Below are 21,282 nucleotides of genomic sequence, written 5' to 3'. Positions count from 1 at the left end.
GCTGCAGCATCTCCCTTTGTAGGTTGCCTGCACAGCTATTAGATATGGTCAGCATCTCAGCACATCCTGATCCTCACAATGACCACGCAGAACAGGTCAGACCACCCGGCGCTGTTCACTTCTTTCCTTCGTCTCGGTCCATTGGTCAACCGACGACAGATCAGTCATTCAGTAAACACATCAGATATTGTGGTGAGACTTCCATCGAAGAAAAGCAGTCATAAGTCGTGTACAAGCAGTTCTAAAAGGGGGTTCAATCTATATAGGGAATACGGCCGGGTCCAGCGATGTGATACATCGAGCTATGCACCCAGCAGGACGAGAGCTGTAACGAGCGCCGCTCGCGCACCTTGTTATGATCATGATCTGGACCAGACGTCGACAAGGAAATGAGAATGACAGGACAACGCTGCACTCACCTGAGTAGCGCTTAGCTGGCTGGTTTGTACCAGCGAGGCTCACGATCATCGCCCTCGAGCCCCAGGTCAGTAGCCACGGCGTCTATGACTTCACGCGAGGGAGGCCTACGCTGGGCTGGGTATGGTGCCCTAGTGTCGGCCAGAACAAGCGCGAAAGCCATGGCCAGGCGCGCACCGTCCCGATACACTAGGACGGAGGTTGAGTTCGCCAGTCCATGCTTTTCGGCCATCAGGAAGGGGATGTAGCTCTTCATATAGCTGAGGTGGGCCTGTACGTCCACACCAGTCGCATTATCCGGCAACGGACAGTATTCGTCGCAGAATGGCGCAGCGACTCGTGGCTTCAAAAGGAAGCCAAGTATGCGGCGGGCCCGTGGAGGCACGGGCATGTCGCACAAGCGAGGGGCTGGTGTACCAGTCGCGCACTCCGCCTGGGGATCGTAGGTTGGGCAGCGCATCGTGGTGAAGGGGATGAGAGAGTTGCTGCTCCGGCGCGGGCTGCGTGACGGTATAACGTAACACACTTTCGGCACTTGCCGGCCATTGTTCGAATTTGGAAGTAATAGTGTTGAACTTCTTGTCCTCATATATCCAGGTGGCCGAGCGTGAGCGACCATCATCACTCGAGGCTGAGATACTGCGATTTCCGTGTTGCTCCCTGCACAGCCGTTGTTCTAAGTACCTGCCGTAAGGAGTGGGATCATGATCGAGTAGTGTCGGTTCTGCCACTTCTTTGCTTCTGCAGTGCTCGGTGCAGACATCCAATCATACTTCCCATTCTTGTCGACCAATTTTCCTTCCTAATCCTATCCCTCGAAAGTCGCACTCAAGCCACATGTTCACAGAAAATACCTCCACCACGTGGCTGTTCTGGTACCTTGAGTCAATTATTCAATTTACTGGCCACTGACCATCATCCGGTTCTGACGACGGCGGGAACGTGAAGGCTTTCTGCCCGTATGTCGGCTTGACTCACCACAGGCTGAGCATTACTTACTGGACGTCGTGCAGTCCACGACTTCCCCACGACAAACCACGAAGATTTGGCCAGGCTGGTGCGTCTGCTACGTCGTCGACTTTGGCGCAACTGACACAAATCAGCTCGATGTTTACGGGTTCATGCCCTCACAAAACCACCAGGATGTCGAGTCCCCGAGCAGGTTTCGCCCGCGTTCCAACACGGCGTCCTTCCTGGCATGGCGGCCGCGTCGACCGGAGAACAACTCCCCAAACCAGTCGACGTCCCCCTCGAGCCATCCCCCGCCGGTGATCTCGAACCCGCTGTCCCCCCAGGAGCTCATTGACGCCCTCATGCCCCCTGCCGTGCCCAGCCTCTCCTACGCCCGCGCGCTCGCCAGCGCGCTCACCACCATGTCCCCCCTGCCATCCCACGACACACTCATGCCGATCGTGGGCACGCTGTGCTCCCCAAGCAGCCCCGTCGCCTTCCAGGCCGCAGGTTTCGATATCCTCGCCTCGTACATGGAGACCGCTGATCCGACGCTCACTACCTCCACCCGACTCGCCTACTTCTCGCTCTTCGTGTGCAGCGAGACGGCGTGGCACGTCGATCTGTGGGAGCCACGCTTCAAGGCGCTGCGCCTGCTCACGAAGGACGGCGCGGAGGTCGTGGGCATCGAGATCGAGCTGCTGTCCATCCTGAAGACGTGGATCCGCGGCGCGTTCGAGGGGCTCATCGACGCCGCGGTGCCCGCGGAGAAGACAGAGGTATCGACGCGCGAACGCAGCCTGAACATACTCTCGACATTCCTTACACGCGTTGTCGAGAAACCGCAATTCGTGTCACGCATACCGGACCAGGAGATCACCGGCATACTCCATTTCTACGCCAGCCTGGTAGACGCGGCTGCAGTACTATCGTTCACCGATGCCCCATCGCCAGCACCTGTTTCCCCTCCACCTCCCCCGCCATCCGAGTCACCCTCACGATTTGGGTACTCACACAGGCGGACGCCATCATCCTTGTCGACGCCGTCGCTCATTGCCTCGCCGACCGAGCCGTCAAGACGAGCACCTGACGTGGCCATTGCGCTCTATCTAGCCCACCTGACTTCACAACTCAAGACACTACGCGCCAAACAACTAGGCGAGATACTTCCAGTGCTGTTCCGAGCACTGGCTTTTGCCTCTGGCCCGCTTCCTCGTCTAAGCGTTACCCAAACGTCAGCGCGCATGCCCTCGACCGAAGGCAAGATCTCCGCGGTCGTGATGCAGCTTCTGCAAGGGCCGCACTCCCGCGCGTGCATGCGACTGCTCTCGGCGTACATGTACCCTCCCAGCACGGCAGGGACGGACGAGGACAACATCTCGACGAGCGACGGCGGCGTTGTCGCGGAGCACATGCCCAGTGACGACTACCCGCGCGCGATGCAGACCGCCCTCGGTGCATATCGCGCGCTTCGGACGCACGTGCGGCAGGCCCTGTCGTCGCGCATCGCGCGGACACTCATAGCCAGGGAGAGTTCCATGGCGTACTCGCACTCAGGTGCACCGGGACATATCGAGGTGCAGCAGGACCTGCTCGAGCGCGCGTGGCCGCGGGAGGACATGCTTGCTGCGGGCCCCGGCAGTGGGTGGGATGCGGAGAGACTAGGGCAGGTGCTGCCGCCGGCGATCGAGCGATGGGTCGAATTTTGGGTCGAGGGCAACCCGGCGCAGCAAGATGTGGTGAGGAGGGGGAAGGAGAGGATACTGGAGGAGGCAGCGGGGATGATCCGGGACATCTTCCAGGAGTTGGAGACGAGGGATGCGTCGGATGCGCAGCTGGAGGATGACGAGGCGGAGACGGTGGGGCAGAGCTTGCTCAAGCTGGCGAGCTATGTGCTGCATCTTAGGTATGGTCCATACTTGCGGGTTATAAGCGTGTTTCTGATCGACTGCAGAAACCCGGATGGCACTCCTTTCCTACTATCCAAATCGCACTCCACCATGGCTCCCAACGAGTTGTTGCGCAACCTCGCTGCACTTTTAGGACGGAACCCCGGCACTACCCTCTACCCGTCACTCTCGGCCATCCAGCTCTCCATTGCCGACCACCTCACCGACGACGAGACCGCGCAGTTGCCGCCCGAGTTGCTGCACCAGCACGACCTGTACCCCACCTCCCCCGAATGGCTGTCGAACTGGCAAAACCTGCTGGCCAATGCAGCGCTTGTCGGTCCCCAGCGTCCACGTACGAAGGCATCCGTCATGGATGCGCTTCTCGCCGTCTATGATAGCATTCGCGACATGCCAGTATACCGACGACCGTTCGCCGATCAGATTCTGGAGTTTTGCGCGCGGTGGGACTCCGCGGACGTCGAGGGTACGCCGGAGGGAGACGACTGTGAAGCCCTGTGGATCATTATGGGCGACGAGGTCGTTTCTCGGACTGTCGAGGGGCAGAGTGCGGAAGACGACGAGACCTCGATCGAACGATATCTCGAGGTGCTGCTGGCTATCGCCACGCAGGGCGATGGAGAAGATGCGGATGACGAGGAGACTGTCATGCTCGCTACTGCGGAGCAGAGTCCATCACCAAGTTTCCCGCACTCCACGAGCTTCAGCACGACCACTGCAACACCGAGCATGTCGCGCCAGCAAAGCGACTTCCAGAGCCCGACGCGCGAGCGGGAGGTGGGGATCATGTCGCTGTTGACGTCGCTCACCTCCGGATCGGCCTCGCGATCACAGTCGGTCCAGCAGCGAGGCACAGAACAGGAGGAATCGACCGACGAGCCCGCGGCAGAGGCTCCCCTACCACGGCCCATTGCGATCATACCACGTGTCACGGGCGCAGTGACGGCGCTCATTCGAATATTCTGCCAGCTGGCGTTCACGCCGCACGCGCTGGTCACAGAGCACCTCGACCTCGCGGTGCGCGTATACAAGCAGATGGTGGACTTGCTTAGCCACGGGGCGAAGTCACGTCGCGCGCGAATCTGCATCTTGCAGTTCGTGATGCGCTTGCGGGCGGATCGGAACCACCAGCTGTACTTCTGCGAGCGCGGGTTCGACTTGGATGGGCATCAGTCGACGTTGGCGTCGCTCATTGAGCGCAGATCGCCGCCTGAGTCGCCGGATGAGTGTCGGCCGATCTTCGAGCGCAGCGTCTCTTCCACGGCTCCTAGACCGTCGAGGGTGATCCAGCGAGACGGGCGACGAACCTCGCGAGCAGCGCGAGGCGGAAGCGTAGCATCGGGCTCGACAGCAAGTCGCAGTCGCTCACGAGTGCCAGCGCAGTCGGAGCAATCAGCACCTCCGAAACCTCGACCCATGCTCTGGCGAATATCTGACATACTCCCCTTCACCGTGACGGAGTCGGACATGCCTAGTGAGGGCCTAGTGTGCTACGATCCCTCGGGACCAGCGAACCAGGTGCTACTGCCGACATCGTACTATCTCAGAGCGATCCTTTCGATCATCACGGGCGAGCGCGACTGGGAGGTGCTGTCGTACGTGTTGTGCCACCTACCAGCGCAGTTGGCGAACAAGCATATGTTCTGTGGGCCAAACTCGCGTGCGCTCATGTCGCAGATCCTCAATGCGGTGGGCGCGCAGATCATGAACGACACATTTGCTTCTGGAGTCGATAAGTGGCAGCCGGGACTCAAGGCAAGGGATGCGCAGGGCCTAGTGTATCACACACTCTCCGTACTCATCAGTTATCGGCGGTGCTTCGACACGCAGCAGCGAAACGCGCTTGTTGAGCTGTTCATGGCGGGTTTGGATGGACGACAACCTGCAACCATCAAGTGCTGTCTGCACGCTCTCTCGCTCTCCGCATTCGACCTGCAACAGTCTATGGCCAAGTACATGACCACCATCCTCACCAAGCTATCGCAGATCATGACGAACCCCGACATGGCCGTCCATATCCTCGGCTTCCTCGCCATCGTCGGCTCCATCCCACCGCTATACGCCAACTTCACCGAGAGCGACTACAAGCTCGTCTTCGGCGTCGCGCTGCAGTACCTGCAGCACTACAACCGCGAGGGTGCGTCGCCGACGATGTCTTGGGCGCTCAGCCAGTTCGTCCGCATCCTTTCCTACCGCATCGTCTACGTGTGGTTCCTCGCTGTGCGCCTGCCCGACCGCCGCGCGCATATGCCGTACATCACGCGCCAGCTGCTGCTCGCGAACGAGGGGCGCGAGGCGGTCGACGACGCGACGGAGGTGTGCTTCGACTGGCTCGCGCGGTACACGTATGCGACGGCGGACCCGCGCCCTGCGCACTCGCTGCTTTCGGATATCGTGATGAACGCGGGTGCGGGGACCAGTGGTGGGGAGCAGGCGCAGCAGGAGGCGGCGGTGGACTCGCGGACGTGGGTGTTGGGGAACTCGGTGATCACAGTGCGCACGCTTGTGAGAGTAGGCTGGGTGGAAGTGATTGGGAGGAGGCCATCGGGGCTAACAAAGTTCTTGTGTCGGATCGAAAACGCGCCGATGGTTGGGCCGGGCGATGTGCATCCGGACATGATAACGGGGCCGGCGGCATTGTTGATGGAGAGGGGACTGCCTGTGGCGGAGAATCCAGTACCTCCAGTCGATGGCGGGGCGTCTGTGCTGCAGAGGTTGCATGTAAGTCGACGTGCCTGCTGGGTTTTGATGAAGACTGACAGGGTGTCCAGGACGATGCTGTTGACGACATCATCCGACGCAACTCTGAAGGTGTCGAAGAGCCACCGGCGCCAGACCCCATAACGGGCTACGTCTGGAGCAAGACCGCGCCTTCGCAGCGTCGAAAGGATGTGGCTATCCTACCTTCGTTCTTCGCTCTGCAACTATCGCCATATCCTACGCCATCGACCATTCGACCGGCCTATGACCAGAAGCAGATCGAGCGACTGTTCAGCAGCTTGGATCGCATGCCGGTCATTGACACGCACAAGGTCGGAATCATGTACGTCGCCCCGGGTCAAACGGAGGAGACGGAAATCCTTCGCAACTCTCATGGGTCACCTGCCTACACGCGCTTCCTCGAAGGCCTGGGTCGTCTCATCGACTTGCGCGGGCAGGTCGATGTCTACGCAGGAGGGCTTGACCCGGGTGAAGATGGTGACTATGCGTACGCATGGTGGGACGACATAGGGCAGATTCTGTACCACGCCGCTACTATGATGCCGAACAAGCCTCACGACCCTCAGTGCAACGACAAGAAACGGCACATCGGCAACGACTACGTACGCATCGTGTGGAACGACTCCGGCATGGTCTACCGCTTCGACACGCTCTCCACCCAATTCCAGTTCGTCAACATCATTATCGAGCCGCACTCGTACGGCGGCATCGCCGCCTTTTCGAACAACGTGCACGAAAATGAGTACTTCAAGGTGACCGTGCAGCGCGGGCCGGGAATGCCTGAATTCGCGCCCATCGGGGACTTCAAGCTCATCTCTGCCGAGAACCTTCCGCTCCTCGTGCGACAGCTGAGTCTGCTCGCCGACTGGTTCGCGTCGGTGTTCAAGGAGACGAAGAATGACACGGAGCGCAAGGAGATGCGGACGAACTGGCAAAACCGGCTGCAGCGCATCCGCATGTTCAAAAGCACTCTGGGCCCGGGGCAGGAGCAGCCCTCACCGGCGGACGGGCTCATGGGGGAGGAGCAGTTCCGGGACTTTACTACGGCATTCTGAGTTCGCGGGCTTTTCATTGCATTAGGGTTGCTGGATGGCTCGATGGGACTGGTGTTTCTATATGTATCGCTTGTATTGTATCATCTTTGTTCATTTCTGTAAAGCACACCCTAGTAGGAAGCAAAATACGCTCTTTCACAGCTTTTGCTATGTACGACAGCTACTTCACTCAAGGTCAAGCATTTGATTGGGCTTATTTGAGAATCGATGCATCCGCTATGCATCCCTTTGGCTTTGTGGATCCCCCGATAGCCCAGTGTGCTCTGCAGGCCAGAAGCTGTCCAAAACCGGAAACATCTAATCGTGGGAGTGATGCAGTCCACGAGGCTCTTGAGGCACGCGCGAGCTCATTGAGGAATTTGAATTCGGTTGCCCTTGTTCTTGATCCAGCAAGTGCCCTTCAACAGCAGCGCAGTCGGTAGGCAGTGTCGACTGGCTGTGAGCGAGGTGATCAGCACAAGTACAGCACTTGCTTTCTACTCTCATCACCTCGAGATACAAACTCGTCCACTCTCATACTCCAGCACGGACATGACATGAATCATACGCACCCCTATCCCAACATATACACAGCGTCCTCTCCGGGTTCACCCACGGCACCGTACCCTGGCTTTCCTCCCCCAGGTATCCCCCATCCAGGCGCGCAGTATGCGTATCCACCCGTGCCACCGCATCTCATTGTCGGACATCCCAACGCCGTGCCCAACGGTCCCCAATACCCCGCATCCCCAGTGAACGGAGGGTTCTACTATCCTCCCTCGCCTACAGCTCCAGGACCAGTGCCTCCTTCAAGCAATGCCCCGTGTGTATCTTTCATCAACCATAAAGCTGTGCATTAACACTGACGTCGCAGGCGCTTACCGCCGATCGATATTCACGAATTCTGGAGGGGCAGGCTCGCTCCGTTTCCGGGATATATGTCCCGCCCAGACCTTCTTGGACGACCTGATTCTACTGCTGCTGCAATTTCTCGACCCAAAGCTTCGCCTCTTTCGCCGCCTTCTTCTGCTTCTTCCTCCTCTTTTTTTTCTGTTTCGCCTTCGACGAGTACGTTCTCCGAGATCGACAGCCCCGTAGCTGCGTCACCTGTGGCAGAGAAGTCACCTCACAAGCTTGACCGATATGTAAGTCCTGTTTCACACAGTGTCGTGCTTGCGATTGAAGCTTACGCTCATAGGCCGATATCTATGTTCCCGAATACTTGCGAAAAATACAAAAACAGCCTCATAAGTTAACGCCGTATCCGGCGACTGTGGACCTTCCTTCTCGTGCCTATGTCAAATCTTTCTTGCCCTCCGTCTTGGTCGACTCGCTCTGCGCATCGCGCACGAAAACGCTACTGGCGGACCCGCCTCCTTCCAACGATTCCTCCCATCTCAGCCTCGAAGAGTACCACGCACATTGGAAAGCCGTCCTGGGATGGGAGCTCGACACGCTCGCGCGGGATAAGCAAGAAGTGACCCTGTGGCAGTTGCCGCTATTCGTCGCGAACTGGACGAACGCGGAATTCCGCCTGAACGTGCCGCATATTCGGGAGAGCTACCCGCGCCTGGAGCTGGGTGATCTAGTGCATATGCGCGAGGTGCTGAAGGAGAAGCAAGCAGGGAGTGGGATTGCGTATGAGGGGAGAATTGTAGCGCTGAGGAAGCGGGAGGGATTCGTGCGTACGTCGGTGTGCGATGACTCACTGGCTTGGCTGACATCTTTGTCTTTCGTCTCCTCTTCGCATACCATTATCATCTGCATTCGTCCTTACCTTCCCCCGCATCAGACATCGCCTGTCCAGCCCTCAAGCGGCACATTCAGACTCACATAACGCCCACCCACTCCACCGGCGTCGAAGATGGCTGGCGCATCTTCGGTCCGGAGGATGTCCTGGGCCTGTACTTCAATGTCTCATTCATCATCAACGCTCGACCGTTATTCTTGATGGAGACTGCAGCGGAGACGATTGGTGGCGAGTTGGCACTGGGGAATGATGCGGGGAGCGAATTAGGTTCGAAAGCGAAGGGATCCAAAAGCTATGCAGTCGCTGCACAGAGAAGCGAGGCGGGCTCTATGGAAGACCAATCAGGACCTACGCACGACTGGCCGAACTTTGCGAGGCGATGGTTGTTCCCAGAGCCGACGGACTTGGCTTCGACGTGCTCAATATCGTTTCCGAGGCCGAAGACGATCACTGCCGATGAGTACGTGGACCAAGGGCTGAATGAGGAGCAAAAGGTGAGTGTAGATGCTCGTTGTTATGGCACTGCGCCGACGCATAAACCCGACACTGGTCTGGAACCCGGCGACTGACGGCCCCTGTAGATCGCCGCGTCCTCCATCGCCACGCACCAATTCTCCGTGCCCTACCTCATCAGCGGGCCCCCTGGCACCGGCAAGACGCGCACCCTCGTCGAATGCGTCCTCCAGATCCTCCGCCTCCAGCCCGAGGCGTGCATCCTGCTGTGCGCGCCATCGAACCCGGCTACTGACACGCTTGTCATGCGCCTGCGGCACTTCCTGAAGCCAAGCGAGATGCTGCGGCTGAATGACCAGTATAGGACGTTTGCGGAGGTGCCGGTGGAGATTTTCTCGTATTGTCGTGAGTGGGGCCCATGATTGAATGTTGATGAGAAGGTTGACATATCATTCAGGGATCGAGAATGAGAAGTGAGCGAGCGGTTATGGGGACAACTCGATGGACTGCTAATCCTCATTGCAGGTTCGCCATCCCGCCCTGGCCCGAGCTAATGAAGTTCCGAGTGGTGGTCACGACCTGCTACGACGCGAGCATTCTGGTGAACGCGCAGTGCACGAACACAGCACTGGCAAAGCTGGAGCATTATGTGATGTCGGCGCTGCACCCGACAAAGGAGGTGTCGCGGGGCGTCGTGCCGCATTGGACGCATCTGTTGATTGACGAGGTGAGTACAATTAGGGGTGAAGGGGGTGTGGATAGGGCAGCTCGTTGGTAGAAGCAAAAACCCTCGGCTCGGTGGTCCAGCTGGGCGATAGGCATACTGACCCGCTTTCGTGTGCAGGCTGCACAGGGCTCCGAACCCGAGCTCTTAATCCCGATCTCAGTCGTTGTACCGAGGCAGCAGGACCACCCGGACATCAAGCCGGAGTCGAATTTCTTATTTACGCCGCAGTTGGTCCTTTGTGGGGATTGTCATCAGCGTGAGTGCCAGTGCCACCTCCACCCTCAATGCTAGAAGTACAACCGTCCCGTCGCTGACCCGCACCACTAGTGGGCCCCATCGTCGCCTCCTCCCGCGCCCGCTCCTCCGAGCTCGACGTGTCCCTCCTCGAGCGCCTCTTCCTCCGCCCACTATACGCCGAGCACCCGCTCTCCCGTGGCGAGTTGGACTTCCTGAAGAAGGTCGCAGAGAGAAGGGCGGAGGGAGCAACGCTGGCGGAACGCCGTCTGCTGAGGAGAAGCTCGATGTCGAAAGCGAAGGTGGAAAGAGCGTTGTCAGGGATGCAAGCGGAGAGGGAGGCGAGGTCGAAAGGAGAGAGGCGGAGGCTCAGAGGTGAAGAGTTTGTGCCGTTCGTGAATTTGGTGAAGGTGAGCTTCTCGGGTTTTGCGATAGGGAGCCCGTTCGTCCACTCATCCACCCCTCTTAGAACTACCGCAGCCACCCCGTGATACTGATGCCGCCCTCGGCAATGATCTACAACGACACGCTCGAGCCGTGCGCGCAAAACGGGACCGTGGCGTGGGCGGGGCTGCCACAGAGGCATATACCGCTACTGTTCATTGGCCACGAGGGGTACGAAGATTGTGTGGACGAGGTGGGTAGGAGAGTTGCGATAGGGGATGGAGGTGTACTGATCGGTTTCTCTCCCTTACCTTCACTCCAGAGGTCATCCTGGTTCAATTCTGGGGACATTCAGCACGTGGTAGATACAGTGAAGTCGCTGATGGCGGACTCGGTGCGGAGTGTGCCGCCGCTGCAGCAGAGGGAGATCGGTGTGATGGCACCGTGGAGGGAACAGGTGTGGAAGATACGCGAGAGGTGCGTTGCATGACCCCTCAAGACCACCGTCGTCACTTGAATGTTGTGATTCCCGACATTGTCGTATAGGCTGCGGAAGGAGAACCTGCATGCAGTGGACGTGGGTACCGTGGAAGATTACCAAGGCAGGGAGAGTCGAGTGTGCATCATTTCGTGCGTACGGTCCAGGACACGGTTTCTGGCGGAGGATCAGAAGAAGGGGCTGGGATTGGTGTTTGAAAGGAAACGGTGAGACTCAGTTTCGGAGTATCAGATAGAGGTCTTGCTAATGAACCTCGCAACAGCATGAATGTTGCGCTTACTCGCGCGAAGGAGTTGTTGGTCGTCGTCGGGAATGGGAATCTGCTCAAGCGCGATCCCTATTGGAAGAGCTTTCTGCAGTTCGTGCTGCGACACGACTTGTATGTGGACTCAGTGGTTCAGCGTGCGCTCACTCACGATTTTGCCAGGTACATGGGGCCTCAGCTAGATCTTGAGGCTGATGGCAACTACATCTCGAGGCTTGAGTATGTTTGAGAGATTTGGACGAGCTCTTAATGCTTATTATCCTCAGATCCAAGTACTTCTCGATGGACGAAGAAGACGAAGACGCTCGTGGGCTGAGGATCGCAGGAGAGCTGGCGAGGGAGATCCTTAGGGATGCGGATGAGGAGATTTGATAGGCAGAAGAGTGATAAGTATGTGGTGTATGCTGTACAAGTGAGAATAGGAATGAGTGTGCGCGGACAAAGTCCTTTTGCAGAAGCCAAAAAGCACCAACTGTTGTGGGTGCTTGAAGGTCCGAGTCACGTATTATGCACGTGATGCAAATGGGGGAATGGGAGTCGCGCGCGTCTTACCCAACGCCACGTCCATTGCTTGTCATTGCGGGCCATAGCACGCTCGGTGTCGTGTTGAAAGATGGGTATCGCAGGACTATGGGATGTGCGTGATCGAGCTCGCCAATCTCGCCGTGTACTAACGCTTCACCCAAGGTCTTGAAGCCCGCCGCGGTCAAGCGGTCCATGCTCGAGCTGCCCGTCTCAGAGGGCTTTGAGAAGAATCCCAAGAACCTGCGGGGCTTCAGGATAGGCATAGACGCGAGCATCTGGTTCTTTCACGCCGAGTACGGGAAGGAGGGCGAGAACCCCGAACTGCGAACACTCTTTTTCCGATGCGCGACCCTTATGCACGCGCCTTGGCTGCCCTTGTTCGTGTTCGATGGGCCAAAGCGACCGAGCTGGAAGAGGGGCAAGCGGATCAGCAAGAACAACCACGCGTTGATCAATGGCATGAAGGGGATTGTCGAGGCATTCGGCTACGAGTGGAGGATGGTGCGTGCCACACTGGCGATCTGAGGCTTACTCGCTGACTTCTAACCCAGGCTCCCGGCGAAGCAGAAGCCGAGCTGGCGTATCTCAACCGCATAGGCATCATAGACGGTGTGCTATCTGACGACTCGGACAACTTCCTGTTCGGAGCTCTGACCGTCATTCGAAAGTGCGTGCCCTCAGACATTCCCCCTCGCATGCATCTGACATGCCGTACAGCCCCAGCAACAACCTATCCGCCAACCGCGCGAAACCAGTCTTGAACTCCGAGGGAAGGGACGACAAACAGCATACGATGGTCTACAGACTCGCGGACATCACCTCCCAGCTCGAGCTCACCCGCGGCGGCCTCATCCTCATCGGCCTTATGGCCGGCGGGGACTACGAGCAAGCCGGCCTCCCCGATTGCGGTATCAAGGTCGCCACGGGCCTCGCGCGCTGCGGCTTTGGCGACACCCTCTACGACGCTGCCAACACGCTCGATGACGACGCGCTGGAGGACTTCCTCGAGAACTGGCGCAACGAACTTCGGCACGAGCTGCGGACCAACGCGCAGGGCAAGCTGCCCTCGAAGCGCAAGAAGCTCGCCGACGCGCTCCCGGAGTCGTTCCCCAGCATCAAGGTGCTGAGGAGCTATACATGCCCAATTACGACGGAGAGCATGGGCCGCGAGGAAAACAACCTGAAGATAACGTGGGGGAAGGACCCGAATATGGCCGCTCTGGCGAGGACGTGCGAGATGCACTTTGAGTGGGGCTTCAAGGATATCATTGTCAAGAGGTTCAGGACGGTGGTGTGGCCTGGGGCTATCCTGAGGATTCTGCGCCGGGCGGTGCTGGATGCGGATGCAAGGCGGGCGCGATTAGGTGTGCCCTCAACACCGCGCAAGCATCGGGGTCGGGAAGACGAGGACGAGGGCGCGCCGGGCTCCCCGTCGAAGCTGGTGGCCAAGTACCTGTCCGGCCTGACGCTGGATTCTCCGGGAGCACGCGACCACTCCGACTCCGACTCTGACGACGAGGACAAGGACGATATGGTGCTCAAGATCCACTCCTCGCGCACGCACGCGTCCACGGACGGCATGCTCGAGTACCGGCTCGAGGTCGCGCCTCGCGCGCTCGTGCGCGCGGCCGAGTCCGGCGTTCTGGGCACACGGAGGCCGATGGATGAGGACGAGTGGTCGGCCGACTCGGACAGTGGGGAGGATTTTGACTCCGATGGCGAACCCGCGAAGAGGGTCAAAGGAGCCAAGGGCACGAAGAAGGCACCTCCCGCGCCGGAAAGCACGTTGCGCGTGTGGGTGCCGGCGGTGATGGTGCGGATGACGCATCCGAGGATGGTGAGGGAGTTCGAGGAGAAGCAGGCGGCGAAGCGGGCGAAGGGGAAGGGGAAGGCATCTACCGCTGGTGGCAAGAAGGCGTCGAGCTCTGCTAAGGTCTCGGCCAGTACGGCGAAGTCGTCTACGACCGGTGGCAAGAAGGCTACAGCGGCGAGGAAAGCCAGGGCTCCCGCGATATCCGAGGAAGAGGAAGAAGAGGACGACGATGTTGCCCCCGCCCCCGCGTCTTCGAAAGGGAAGAAGGCGGATGCGGCGAAGCCAGCACCTTTGCGCTCGCGCACCAACAGCAGCCAATTGTCGCGCGCGAGCAGCGGCCAGATGTCGCGAACCGGGACCTCTTTGCTCGATGATCTCGACGCGTTGTCCTCGTCGGCCAAGCTGAAGAGAGCTGCCAAGAGGCCGGCCAACGCTACATCCAGACCCAAGCCAGCCAGCCAGACGTCCAAGCCGCGCGCGCCAGCTACACTGCCTCTTTTTGAAGAGGAGGAGAGTCCCCCTCGACCCCCTGCCCGACCACCTAGACGGATGACTCTCGACTCCGACGATGATTCGGATGACGAGCTGCCGTCGAATGTTCTGAGCAAGTTGAAGGGTCCGTCTCGAGCGGCATCGAAGCAGCCTGCTCCGCCACCGAAGTTGAAGTACGTCTCGATATCATCGTCGGACGAAGAGGACGATGGCTTTTTGCCGGACCCGGGCGATGTCTTCTCGAGTCCGTCGAAAGCTTCGAGCAGCAGAGCTTCTGCTCCTTCGCGTAGCTCACGCAAGAACACCGCGCCGTCCTCTGATCCCGATTCCGATGTGGTAACCGTCAACAAGTCGCCCCGACGCTCGAGGGAGCATTCATCGCCGCGCAAGAGGCGTCCCACTCGGCGCACTTCACCTTCTTCTCCCGTCCGGCGACTCTCGCCTTTACCGTCTCGGGCCCCATCCCCATCGCCCATACGCAAACGACCGACTGCGTCCACCAAGATGGCGGACGTCTCTATCATCGAGCTCACCAGCGACGAGGGCACACCTGCGAAACCCCCGCCTCCGAAGACGGGTATGTCGTCTCTGCAAGCCGCGCGGCTGCGGATCCAGGCGCGGACTGGAGAGGGCATGGCACAACGGACTATGCTAGACTTTGCGAGGACTAAGAAGAGTACGACGGTGAAGACGGGCGGCAAGCAGACCTACAACGCTGCTCCTGGCACTGTTATCGACTTGACGATTTAGTGACCGCGACTGTATATGCTCTCGTCCATCTACTCTATATTTTGTATCTATATCTACATCTATTTTTAGCGTATCTTGACTTGTAAACCTACTTGTCTGTCTCAAGTGTAGCGAAACAAAGTGAATACGAACCTCGCGCGAGAGCCACGTGTGTGATCGGCATTTTCCGCAGTCTTCAGCCAGGAGGCGGCAACGCCTCTTTTCAAGAGCTTCCATTCCTTTGTCTCTCGGATACATATACCCCGGGCCATCTCTTGAGCCTCGACTGCGCGGTAACTGCATCGTACGACAGGCCACCCAGTGCCACCGTTCTCAAGCTCATCACGGTCGCGCTTCGGGTCTGAATTCGGCTTTGGCCGCACTTCCTTGTTGGTTGCCAAGTGTGACAGTGCGGAAGATTGTTCGTGTTCCATATACCCATCAAGTTCACTGTTTACAGTCTATGTGAGTCTATCCTGCCACTCATCCACCTTACCTATGACTGTCATCTAATCTCTGACCGCGTCTAGCCAAACTACGGGAACTACCAGGACATATACCCCGAAACAGACGACACCCGACACGATATCGCTGTCGAACTGTATAGCGACTGCATCTTTGTTGACAGTAACCTCTAACTCGGCGACTACGTCAGCCTCTCGGTCTTTGACTCTCTCTTTCGTTTCCTTTGTCTACTACGTCTCTTTTCGCCATGGCGCAGTCTATATACCGCCCCGGAACGCCTGTGTGGCTTGTAGATAGGGAGCAAGGATGGCTTCCCGGGGAAGTGAAATCGTTCTCCACAACGGACAACGGTCTTCCCGTTGTTTTGGTCAAGAACGAGGATGGACAGGTAGGCCGGAGCTGCGGTGGCATAGCACGAAGCGCACTAACATGACATTCAGGAAATCACTCTGAAAGCGACCTTCAAGGACGCTACTGCGGAGGAAGGAGGCCTACCACCACTGCGTAACACCGCAGAGTTCAGGACTATCAAGGACTTGACGCGTCTACCGCATCTCAACGAGCCCTCGAGTAGGTCACGCCTCTAGTCGCTTGAGCAACGCCCCGAATGCTGACCTTTTCGCTACCAGTCCTCGAGGTCATCCGCAACCGCTACGCTGATCAATGCCTCTATACGTACAGCGGCATCGTCCTTATTGCTGTCAACCCTTTCTCGGACATGTCCGCGTACTATGCGCCGGACGTCATTCGGTCGTACATCGGCCGCAACAGAGACGAGCTCGACCCGCATTTGTTCGCTGTGGCGGAAGAGGCGTTTTCGACTATGGACAGAACAGGAAAGGCGCAGAGTATCATTGTTTCCGGCGAGAGGCATGTCAAGCTAGTCAGCTTCCGCAATTCAAACATACTAACGGCTTCTCAGTGGCTCAGGCAAGACAGAATCCGTAAGTCCAGCGATGTTCACACCAAAGGCGTCGAACTGAGCAGTGTGGTTTCATCCAATAGGCCAAGTACATCATGCGGTATCTAGCTTCGGTCCATGCGCGCGAGTCCTTGGGCCCTCACACGAGCGGCGTCTCCATTGAGCAGCAAATCCTGGCCACGAATCCGATTCTCGAAGCCTTTGGCAATGCCAAGACCGCTCGTAACGACAACTCGTCGCGTTTCGGCAAGTATATTCAGGTAAGCCTACTTTCGTCGACCTGTCACGCTCCGTACTAACATCGCACAGATCCTCTTCGACGCCCACCAGCACATCGTCGGCGCCCGGATACGCACCTATCTCCTCGAGCGCTCCCGCGTGACCTTCCAGCAGTCTGCCGAGCGCAACTACCACATCTTCTACCAGCTCTGTGCCGGTGCAAACGACGAGGAGCGCCAGGATTTGGGCCTGGATGCGGACGTCACCGGCTTCCGCTACCTCTGCGGGATGCCCTCCGATCCCACGCAAACCTCCTATGCTCAGGACTTTGCAGCGACCTGTGAAGCTCTCGAAGTCATCGGGATCGACGCGGCGAAGCGGCAGGCGATCTTCCAGCTGCTAGCCGGGCTATTGCACATGGGCAACATGACCATCCGCTCGAAGCGCGACACCAAGGACGCGACGATGGACGAGGAGGATGCGGCGTTGCTGCGAGCGGCTCAGCTACTGGGTATCGACGCGAAGGGCTTCTCAAAGTGCACGACTACGAAGCAAATTGACGCGCGCGGCGAGAAGTTCTCTGCGGCAAGGACGGTGGCGCAGGCAGCGGGGGTGCGTGATGGTGTGGTGCAGTACATCTACTCGTGCCTCTTCAACTGGCTGGTGGCGCGTGTCAACGAGGGCCTTTCGAGTGGCAAAGAGGATCTCGAGGCCACGTTCATCGCAGTGCTCGATATCTACGGGTTCGAGCAGTTCGAGAAGGTAAGTCGCGTCCGAGGATTGCATTGCCTCACGAACTGACCCGCACCCAGAACTCCTTCGAGCAGTTCTGCATCAACTACGCGAACGAGAAGCTACAGCAGCAGTTCCTCTCGCACGTCTTCAAGCTCGACCAGGCCGAGTACGTCGAAGAGGGCATCCCCTGGAACGCCATCGAGTTCCCCGACAACCAGCCCTGCATCTCCCTCATCGAGGGCAAGATCGGCATCATCTCCCTCCTCGATGAGGAGTCGCGCCTCGCCGCCGGCACCGACACGACCTTCGTCGACAAGCTGAACAGCCAGCTCAAGACGCCGGCGAACAAGGCCGTCTTTAAGGACCACCTGCACGGAAACACGGCGTTCAAGATCGTGCATTATGCGGGGGATGTGGCGTATTCGGTCGATGGGTTTCTGGAAAAGAACCGCGGGATTGTGCCGGAGGAGCATCTGGCGCTACTTGCCGAGTCGACGAATGAGTTTTTGAGGGAGGTGCTGGAGGATGGGACGGTGTCGGCGGGGGTGGAGTCGGCTGCGGGCAAGGATGACGCCAGCAGTGTCGTCGCGGCGCCGAAGAAGGGCTCAAACAGAAAGCCGACCCAGGCATCCGTCTTCAAATCCTCCCTCATCCTGCTGATGCGCACGCTCGACCAGACCGACATGCACTACATCCGCTGCATCAAGCCGAACGAGGACAAGCAACCGTGGGAGTTCCAGAATGCCCATGTTTTGGACCAGCTTCGCGCCTGTGGTGTGCTGGAGACCGTCAAGATCAGTCGCGCCGGATACCCCTCTCGCATGACCTACGAAGAGTTTGCCGCGCGGTACGTTAGAGACTTTAGTGTCGGTCCAGACTCGTACTCATGCGATCACCAGCTATACCCTTCTTCTCCCGCGCCATGTCACGCGACCCTACCTGCGCGACCCTCAACGCCTCACGACCGTCATCCTGCAGAGAACGGTAGGAGGAGGCGATAAGTATCAGACAGGAAGGACCAAGATCTTCCTCCGCGCTCGCGTTCTCCCCATCCTCGAAGGCATGCGCATCGAGAAGCAGACCTCAGCCATTCTCAAAGTGCAGTCCGCCGCTCGCGGCACTCTGGCGAGAAAGCGGTTCCGGAAGGCGCGCACGGAGGCCAGGGCCGCATCGGAGGCGAAGGCGGCTGAGGAGGCCGCTGCTGCGAAGGCGAAGGAGGCAGAGGATGCAGCGCGTCGAGACACCAGCCCGCCAGGCCGCGTATCGATCTCAACGAAGCCGCCCGGATCCCCTCCTTCGAGCTACCCCGCGGGTGCCACCAGTGGGTCCGCGCTGCAGCCGGACGAAGACGCACCGCCAGAGCGCCCTTCGTCCCGTCTGATGCGCCGCCTGTCGTCGCAGAGCCATACCGTGGGTCGCGTTCTTTCCATGGTGATCAAGGACCGACCAACGGACCAGGATGAGTCGGAGCACCCGAAGCCGCCGAAGCGCGAGAAGCGGTCCAAGTCGAGGACAAGACCCAAGTCCCGCGCGCGCGACCGGTCGCCGGAGAAGGTGGTGCAGCCAACGCTCGCGGTGCCACCACCGGCACCAGAGAAGGAACGTCGTAGCAGGTCGCGCAACGAGGACCGCCCCAAGAGCCCGCGACATGCGTCGCCCAAGGCGGGGAAAAGAAAGAAGTTCAGCCCCGCGTTGCTGTTCAAGAGCAAGTCGTGGAAGGACCTGCGCAGCGGTGGGCGGAAGTCGACCGAGGAGGCGCCACCGATGCGTCGGTCGCTGTCCCACAAGAGGACACGACGGTCTGTAGAGGTCAAGCCTGCTCAGGATTTGGGTCCGCCACCCGAGCTGAAGATATACAACCGGTTCATGCGGCAGAAGGACGAGGCTACGAAGGCAGATTAGGGGCTCTAAATTTCATTGGATGATTATGTTTATCACGACCGTTACACTATATGCATACCTTCGCTAATGTAGATTGGACATCATGGCGACGCCATGGAATATCGTGACTGGGAAACGTGGTTTATGCAGTCCCGGCAAGGCTTGAGCCAGGCTCGTTTGGCCGCCATGTTGCTCTACCAGATGTACTCGTCATGACGCGCTGGCCATGCCTCTGCCACAGTCTGTAGCTCCTGCCCGACCAATACCTTGAACTCGAGGAGGGTCTCCTTACGGCTCATCAAGCAGGATGTCTGCACCTGTACATCTTGAACCTTCCCGTCCATGTCGCGCGCAATCTCGTAGGCCCACTGCGTCGACGGGTTGTCCGAAGACAGGTCCACGAACCAACGAAACGCTCGCAACTTCCGACACTTCTCCGCAAGAACGCGCACGCCTTTGGTGACGATGTGCTCGTTTCGATCCAGCCAAATCAAGTCGAGCTCGATAGAATCGTCGTCGATGCCCACGTCGCGACCGAGAACCCACGATACCTCCCCGATGACTTTGAGAGCGGCAGATGGCGAAAGATGATATAGTATGTGGCGAAGGGTCGGCTCTTCTTCACCAGCCTGCTCCGTAGGAACCGTCGTGTCGTCGAGTATTGGCACATATCCTTCCGGGTTTGTAGTCTGCCATCTCCTCCCATGGAGGTCGAAGTGAAAGGTAAACGTCTCAAGTACCGTCCAATTGGACAGGAGGTCGGCCATGCGATTCTATAACGCCTGATCAGCAGAAAGCTTAGGAGTAGCTCAAGTAAAAGAAAAAAAAACGGACCATAAAGTCATCCACGAACTGTTGCTCGGGGAAGGAATAATTTTCTTGAGGCCCAATCGAGAACGTGAGGTGGCGGATATGTTGGAAGGGGAACTCCGCAGGTTGGTCGAAGAAAGCCGAGAGCTCGTCGAATGGCACACCGTTGTCGTTACCGTACATAGTGAAAGCAAAGGACGTGATATCGAAGAACGGGCGCTCTGGTTGCGACTCGACGAGGTCGATCTTCCTCTCGCGAACGAAAGCGAAGCTCTGCGCCATCAATCTGGTCCACATCGTATGGCGAGTACGTATGCGATGGGTGACGTCCGTCTTCGCGTCCTGTATCCGAGACCAGGATTGTATTCGCCCAATCGCAACATCGACGACGTTCTCCAGTCGCAGGGTATGCTGCCGATGAAAGTCTGCGTTGACCTCCTCCAGTCCCGCGTGTTGGCCGATCATATGCAGAACGTCCGCAGGCGTCAGCCATGTTTTATCAGCAACAAGGACACGGAGGTGAGGGTATAGGCGGTGCAGGTTCTCCGTCAGGTCGTCCGGAAGAGCTACTCCTCCATGGAGAGCCAGTATACGGAGGCTGGAACATGGGAAGGCTAAACCGCCGGCAGTGCGCGGAGGGTTCTCACGAGTGTCCCAGCTTATCGCCTTCCCGGCAAGGCGCAACGACTCGAGATTGGGGAAACCATCCAAGTCCGGATACGTAGTGTCGTCCCATGCCAGTGTCAGACTCCGCAGATTGGCGCAGGACTGAAGGGCCTCTATCGTTGCAGGACCACAGGACATGTCCAAGCACGCAAAGCTTTCCAGGTTCAACCAGGGTGAGGGCCTTTCCGCGCCGAATACTTCCCAAGCATATCGGCTCGCTGAGAGAGATGCGTTGGCGCTGCCAATATAAAACAGGTCAAAGAATGGGTAGAACTTGTGTCCAACGATAAGGTCTCTGGAGTGGTTGCTCGTTGATAACCGTCCAATCGTCAGATGTTAGGATGGCGACGCGGGCGTACCTAATCGAGTTTCCGTAGATTGGATTGCTCCTGATCAGCGCCAGAAGACGCACAAAGGGGCCAGCGCTAATTGTTGGAACTGCGAATGAGACATCCGTCAAAGGCAGATGCAGCGTTGCGAAGAATTGTGGTAGCGCAAAATCTCGCAAGCGACGATTTACACGCGAAAGGACACCGAAGATGCTAGAACTGGGGGGAGGCCGTTTCTCCCAGACTTCAGAATACGACGTTATCTGTTCGAGAAGTTCGTTGGGAAGATCGTCCAGAGACTGCGGCATTCTGGGGGGATGAAAGAGGAAGCTGAGTCGAATCACAACGCTC

At 58.4% G+C, this 21,282-nt stretch overlaps 7 protein-coding genes across 7 annotated transcripts; 4 read left to right on the top strand and 3 right to left on the bottom strand.

Moving 5' to 3' along the window:
* Positions 1-172: 172 nt before the first annotated feature.
* SCHCODRAFT_02639011 (uncharacterized protein) lies at positions 173-882 on the bottom strand. Its single transcript, XM_003028055.3, has 2 exons — positions 420-882; positions 173-366 (listed from the first exon to the last, which is right to left on the bottom strand). The coding sequence occupies exon 1, from the start codon at positions 875-877 to the stop codon at positions 431-433; it is 447 nt and encodes a 148-aa protein (XP_003028101.1). The 5' UTR covers positions 878-882; the 3' UTR covers positions 173-366; positions 420-430.
* A 442-nt stretch (positions 883-1,324) lies between these two features.
* On the top strand, positions 1,325-7,277 carry SCHCODRAFT_02639007 (uncharacterized protein). Its single transcript, XM_050346051.1, has 5 exons — positions 1,325-1,376; positions 1,431-1,474; positions 1,521-3,274; positions 3,323-5,999; positions 6,050-7,277. The coding sequence occupies exons 3-5, from the start codon at positions 1,731-1,733 to the stop codon at positions 7,052-7,054; spliced, it is 5,226 nt and encodes a 1,741-aa protein (XP_050198225.1). The 5' UTR covers positions 1,325-1,376; positions 1,431-1,474; positions 1,521-1,730; the 3' UTR covers positions 7,055-7,277.
* A 954-nt stretch (positions 7,278-8,231) lies between these two features.
* SCHCODRAFT_070379 (P-loop containing nucleoside triphosphate hydrolase protein) lies at positions 8,232-11,768 on the top strand. Its single transcript, XM_003028350.1, has 13 exons — positions 8,232-8,718; positions 8,826-9,277; positions 9,365-9,641; positions 9,694-9,709; positions 9,762-9,963; positions 10,081-10,219; positions 10,291-10,421; positions 10,667-10,834; positions 10,904-11,058; positions 11,128-11,286; positions 11,343-11,459; positions 11,508-11,564; positions 11,612-11,768. Exons 1-13 carry the CDS (start codon positions 8,628-8,630, stop codon positions 11,715-11,717), a joined length of 2,070 nt encoding a protein of 689 aa, XP_003028396.1. The 5' UTR covers positions 8,232-8,627; the 3' UTR covers positions 11,718-11,768.
* Positions 11,769-11,900: 132 nt separating this feature from the next.
* Positions 11,901-15,064, top strand: SCHCODRAFT_02553124 (uncharacterized protein). The gene is made up of 4 exons (XM_050343686.1): positions 11,901-11,982; positions 12,033-12,371; positions 12,422-12,537; positions 12,588-15,064. The coding sequence occupies exons 1-4, from the start codon at positions 11,959-11,961 to the stop codon at positions 14,923-14,925; spliced, it is 2,817 nt and encodes a 938-aa protein (XP_050198224.1). The 5' UTR covers positions 11,901-11,958; the 3' UTR covers positions 14,926-15,064.
* A 66-nt stretch (positions 15,065-15,130) lies between these two features.
* On the top strand, positions 15,131-18,246 carry SCHCODRAFT_070377 (uncharacterized protein; the record flags this gene model as incomplete). Its single annotated transcript, XM_003028348.1, has 7 exons — positions 15,131-15,369; positions 15,435-15,757; positions 15,810-15,939; positions 15,999-16,252; positions 16,375-16,551; positions 16,601-17,272; positions 17,323-18,246. The coding sequence occupies exons 2-7, from the start codon at positions 15,617-15,619 to the stop codon at positions 18,244-18,246; spliced, it is 2,298 nt and encodes a 765-aa protein (XP_003028394.1). The 5' UTR covers positions 15,131-15,369; positions 15,435-15,616.
* A 1,074-nt stretch (positions 18,247-19,320) lies between these two features.
* On the bottom strand, positions 19,321-20,401 carry SCHCODRAFT_02514969 (uncharacterized protein; the record flags this gene model as incomplete). The annotated part of the gene is made up of 2 exons (XM_050343321.1): positions 19,321-19,899; positions 19,961-20,401. The coding sequence occupies 2 exons, from the start codon at positions 20,399-20,401 to the stop codon at positions 19,321-19,323; spliced, it is 1,020 nt and encodes a 339-aa protein (XP_050198223.1).
* A 101-nt stretch (positions 20,402-20,502) lies between these two features.
* SCHCODRAFT_02553112 (uncharacterized protein) lies at positions 20,503-21,239 on the bottom strand (the record flags this gene model as incomplete). The annotated part of the gene is made up of 3 exons (XM_003028053.1): positions 20,503-20,534; positions 20,584-20,897; positions 20,962-21,239. 3 exons carry the CDS (start codon positions 21,237-21,239, stop codon positions 20,503-20,505), a joined length of 624 nt encoding a protein of 207 aa, XP_003028099.1.
* Positions 21,240-21,282: the final 43 nt, after the last annotated feature.

The sequence above is a fragment of the Schizophyllum commune genome (assembly GCF_000143185.2).
Source record: "Schizophyllum commune H4-8 unplaced genomic scaffold SCHCOscaffold_11, whole genome shotgun sequence".
NCBI classification, from domain to species: Eukaryota; Fungi; Basidiomycota; class Agaricomycetes; order Agaricales; family Schizophyllaceae; genus Schizophyllum; species Schizophyllum commune.
The sequence above is the reverse complement of the archived record's forward strand: the minus strand, read 5'-3'. Positions and strand labels throughout refer to the sequence as shown.

What these genes read in the sequence shown, in the direction of transcription:
- SCHCODRAFT_02553124 (XM_050343686.1), top strand. Translation starts at nt 11,959, where the DNA reads ATGGGTATCGCAGGACTATGGGAT. An exon ending in GTATCGCAGGACTATGGGAT is followed by an intron (nt 11,983 to 12,032) that starts GTGCGTGATCGA and finishes GCTTCACCCAAG; the next exon opens with GTCTTGAAGCCCGCCGCGGT. An exon ending in TCGGCTACGAGTGGAGGATG is followed by an intron (nt 12,372 to 12,421) that starts GTGCGTGCCACA and finishes CTTCTAACCCAG; the next exon opens with GCTCCCGGCGAAGCAGAAGC.
- SCHCODRAFT_070379 (XM_003028350.1), top strand. Translation starts at nt 8,628, where the DNA reads ATGCGCGAGGTGCTGAAGGAGAAGCAAGCAGGGAGTGGGATTGCGTAT. An exon ending in GGCTGAATGAGGAGCAAAAG is followed by an intron (nt 9,278 to 9,364) that starts GTGAGTGTAGAT and finishes CGGCCCCTGTAG; the next exon opens with ATCGCCGCGTCCTCCATCGC. An exon ending in AGTTGGACTTCCTGAAGAAG is followed by an intron (nt 10,422 to 10,666) that starts GTCGCAGAGAGA and finishes CACCCCTCTTAG; the next exon opens with AACTACCGCAGCCACCCCGT.
- SCHCODRAFT_02639011 (XM_003028055.3), bottom strand. Translation starts at nt 877, where the DNA reads ATGCGCTGCCCAACCTACGATCCCCAGGCGGAGTGCGCGACTGGTACA.
- SCHCODRAFT_02639007 (XM_050346051.1), top strand. Translation starts at nt 1,731, where the DNA reads ATGCCCCCTGCCGTGCCCAGCCTCTCCTACGCCCGCGCGCTCGCCAGC. An exon ending in AGCTATGTGCTGCATCTTAG is followed by an intron (nt 3,275 to 3,322) that starts GTATGGTCCATA and finishes GATCGACTGCAG; the next exon opens with AAACCCGGATGGCACTCCTT. An exon ending in CTGTGCTGCAGAGGTTGCAT is followed by an intron (nt 6,000 to 6,049) that starts GTAAGTCGACGT and finishes CAGGGTGTCCAG; the next exon opens with GACGATGCTGTTGACGACAT.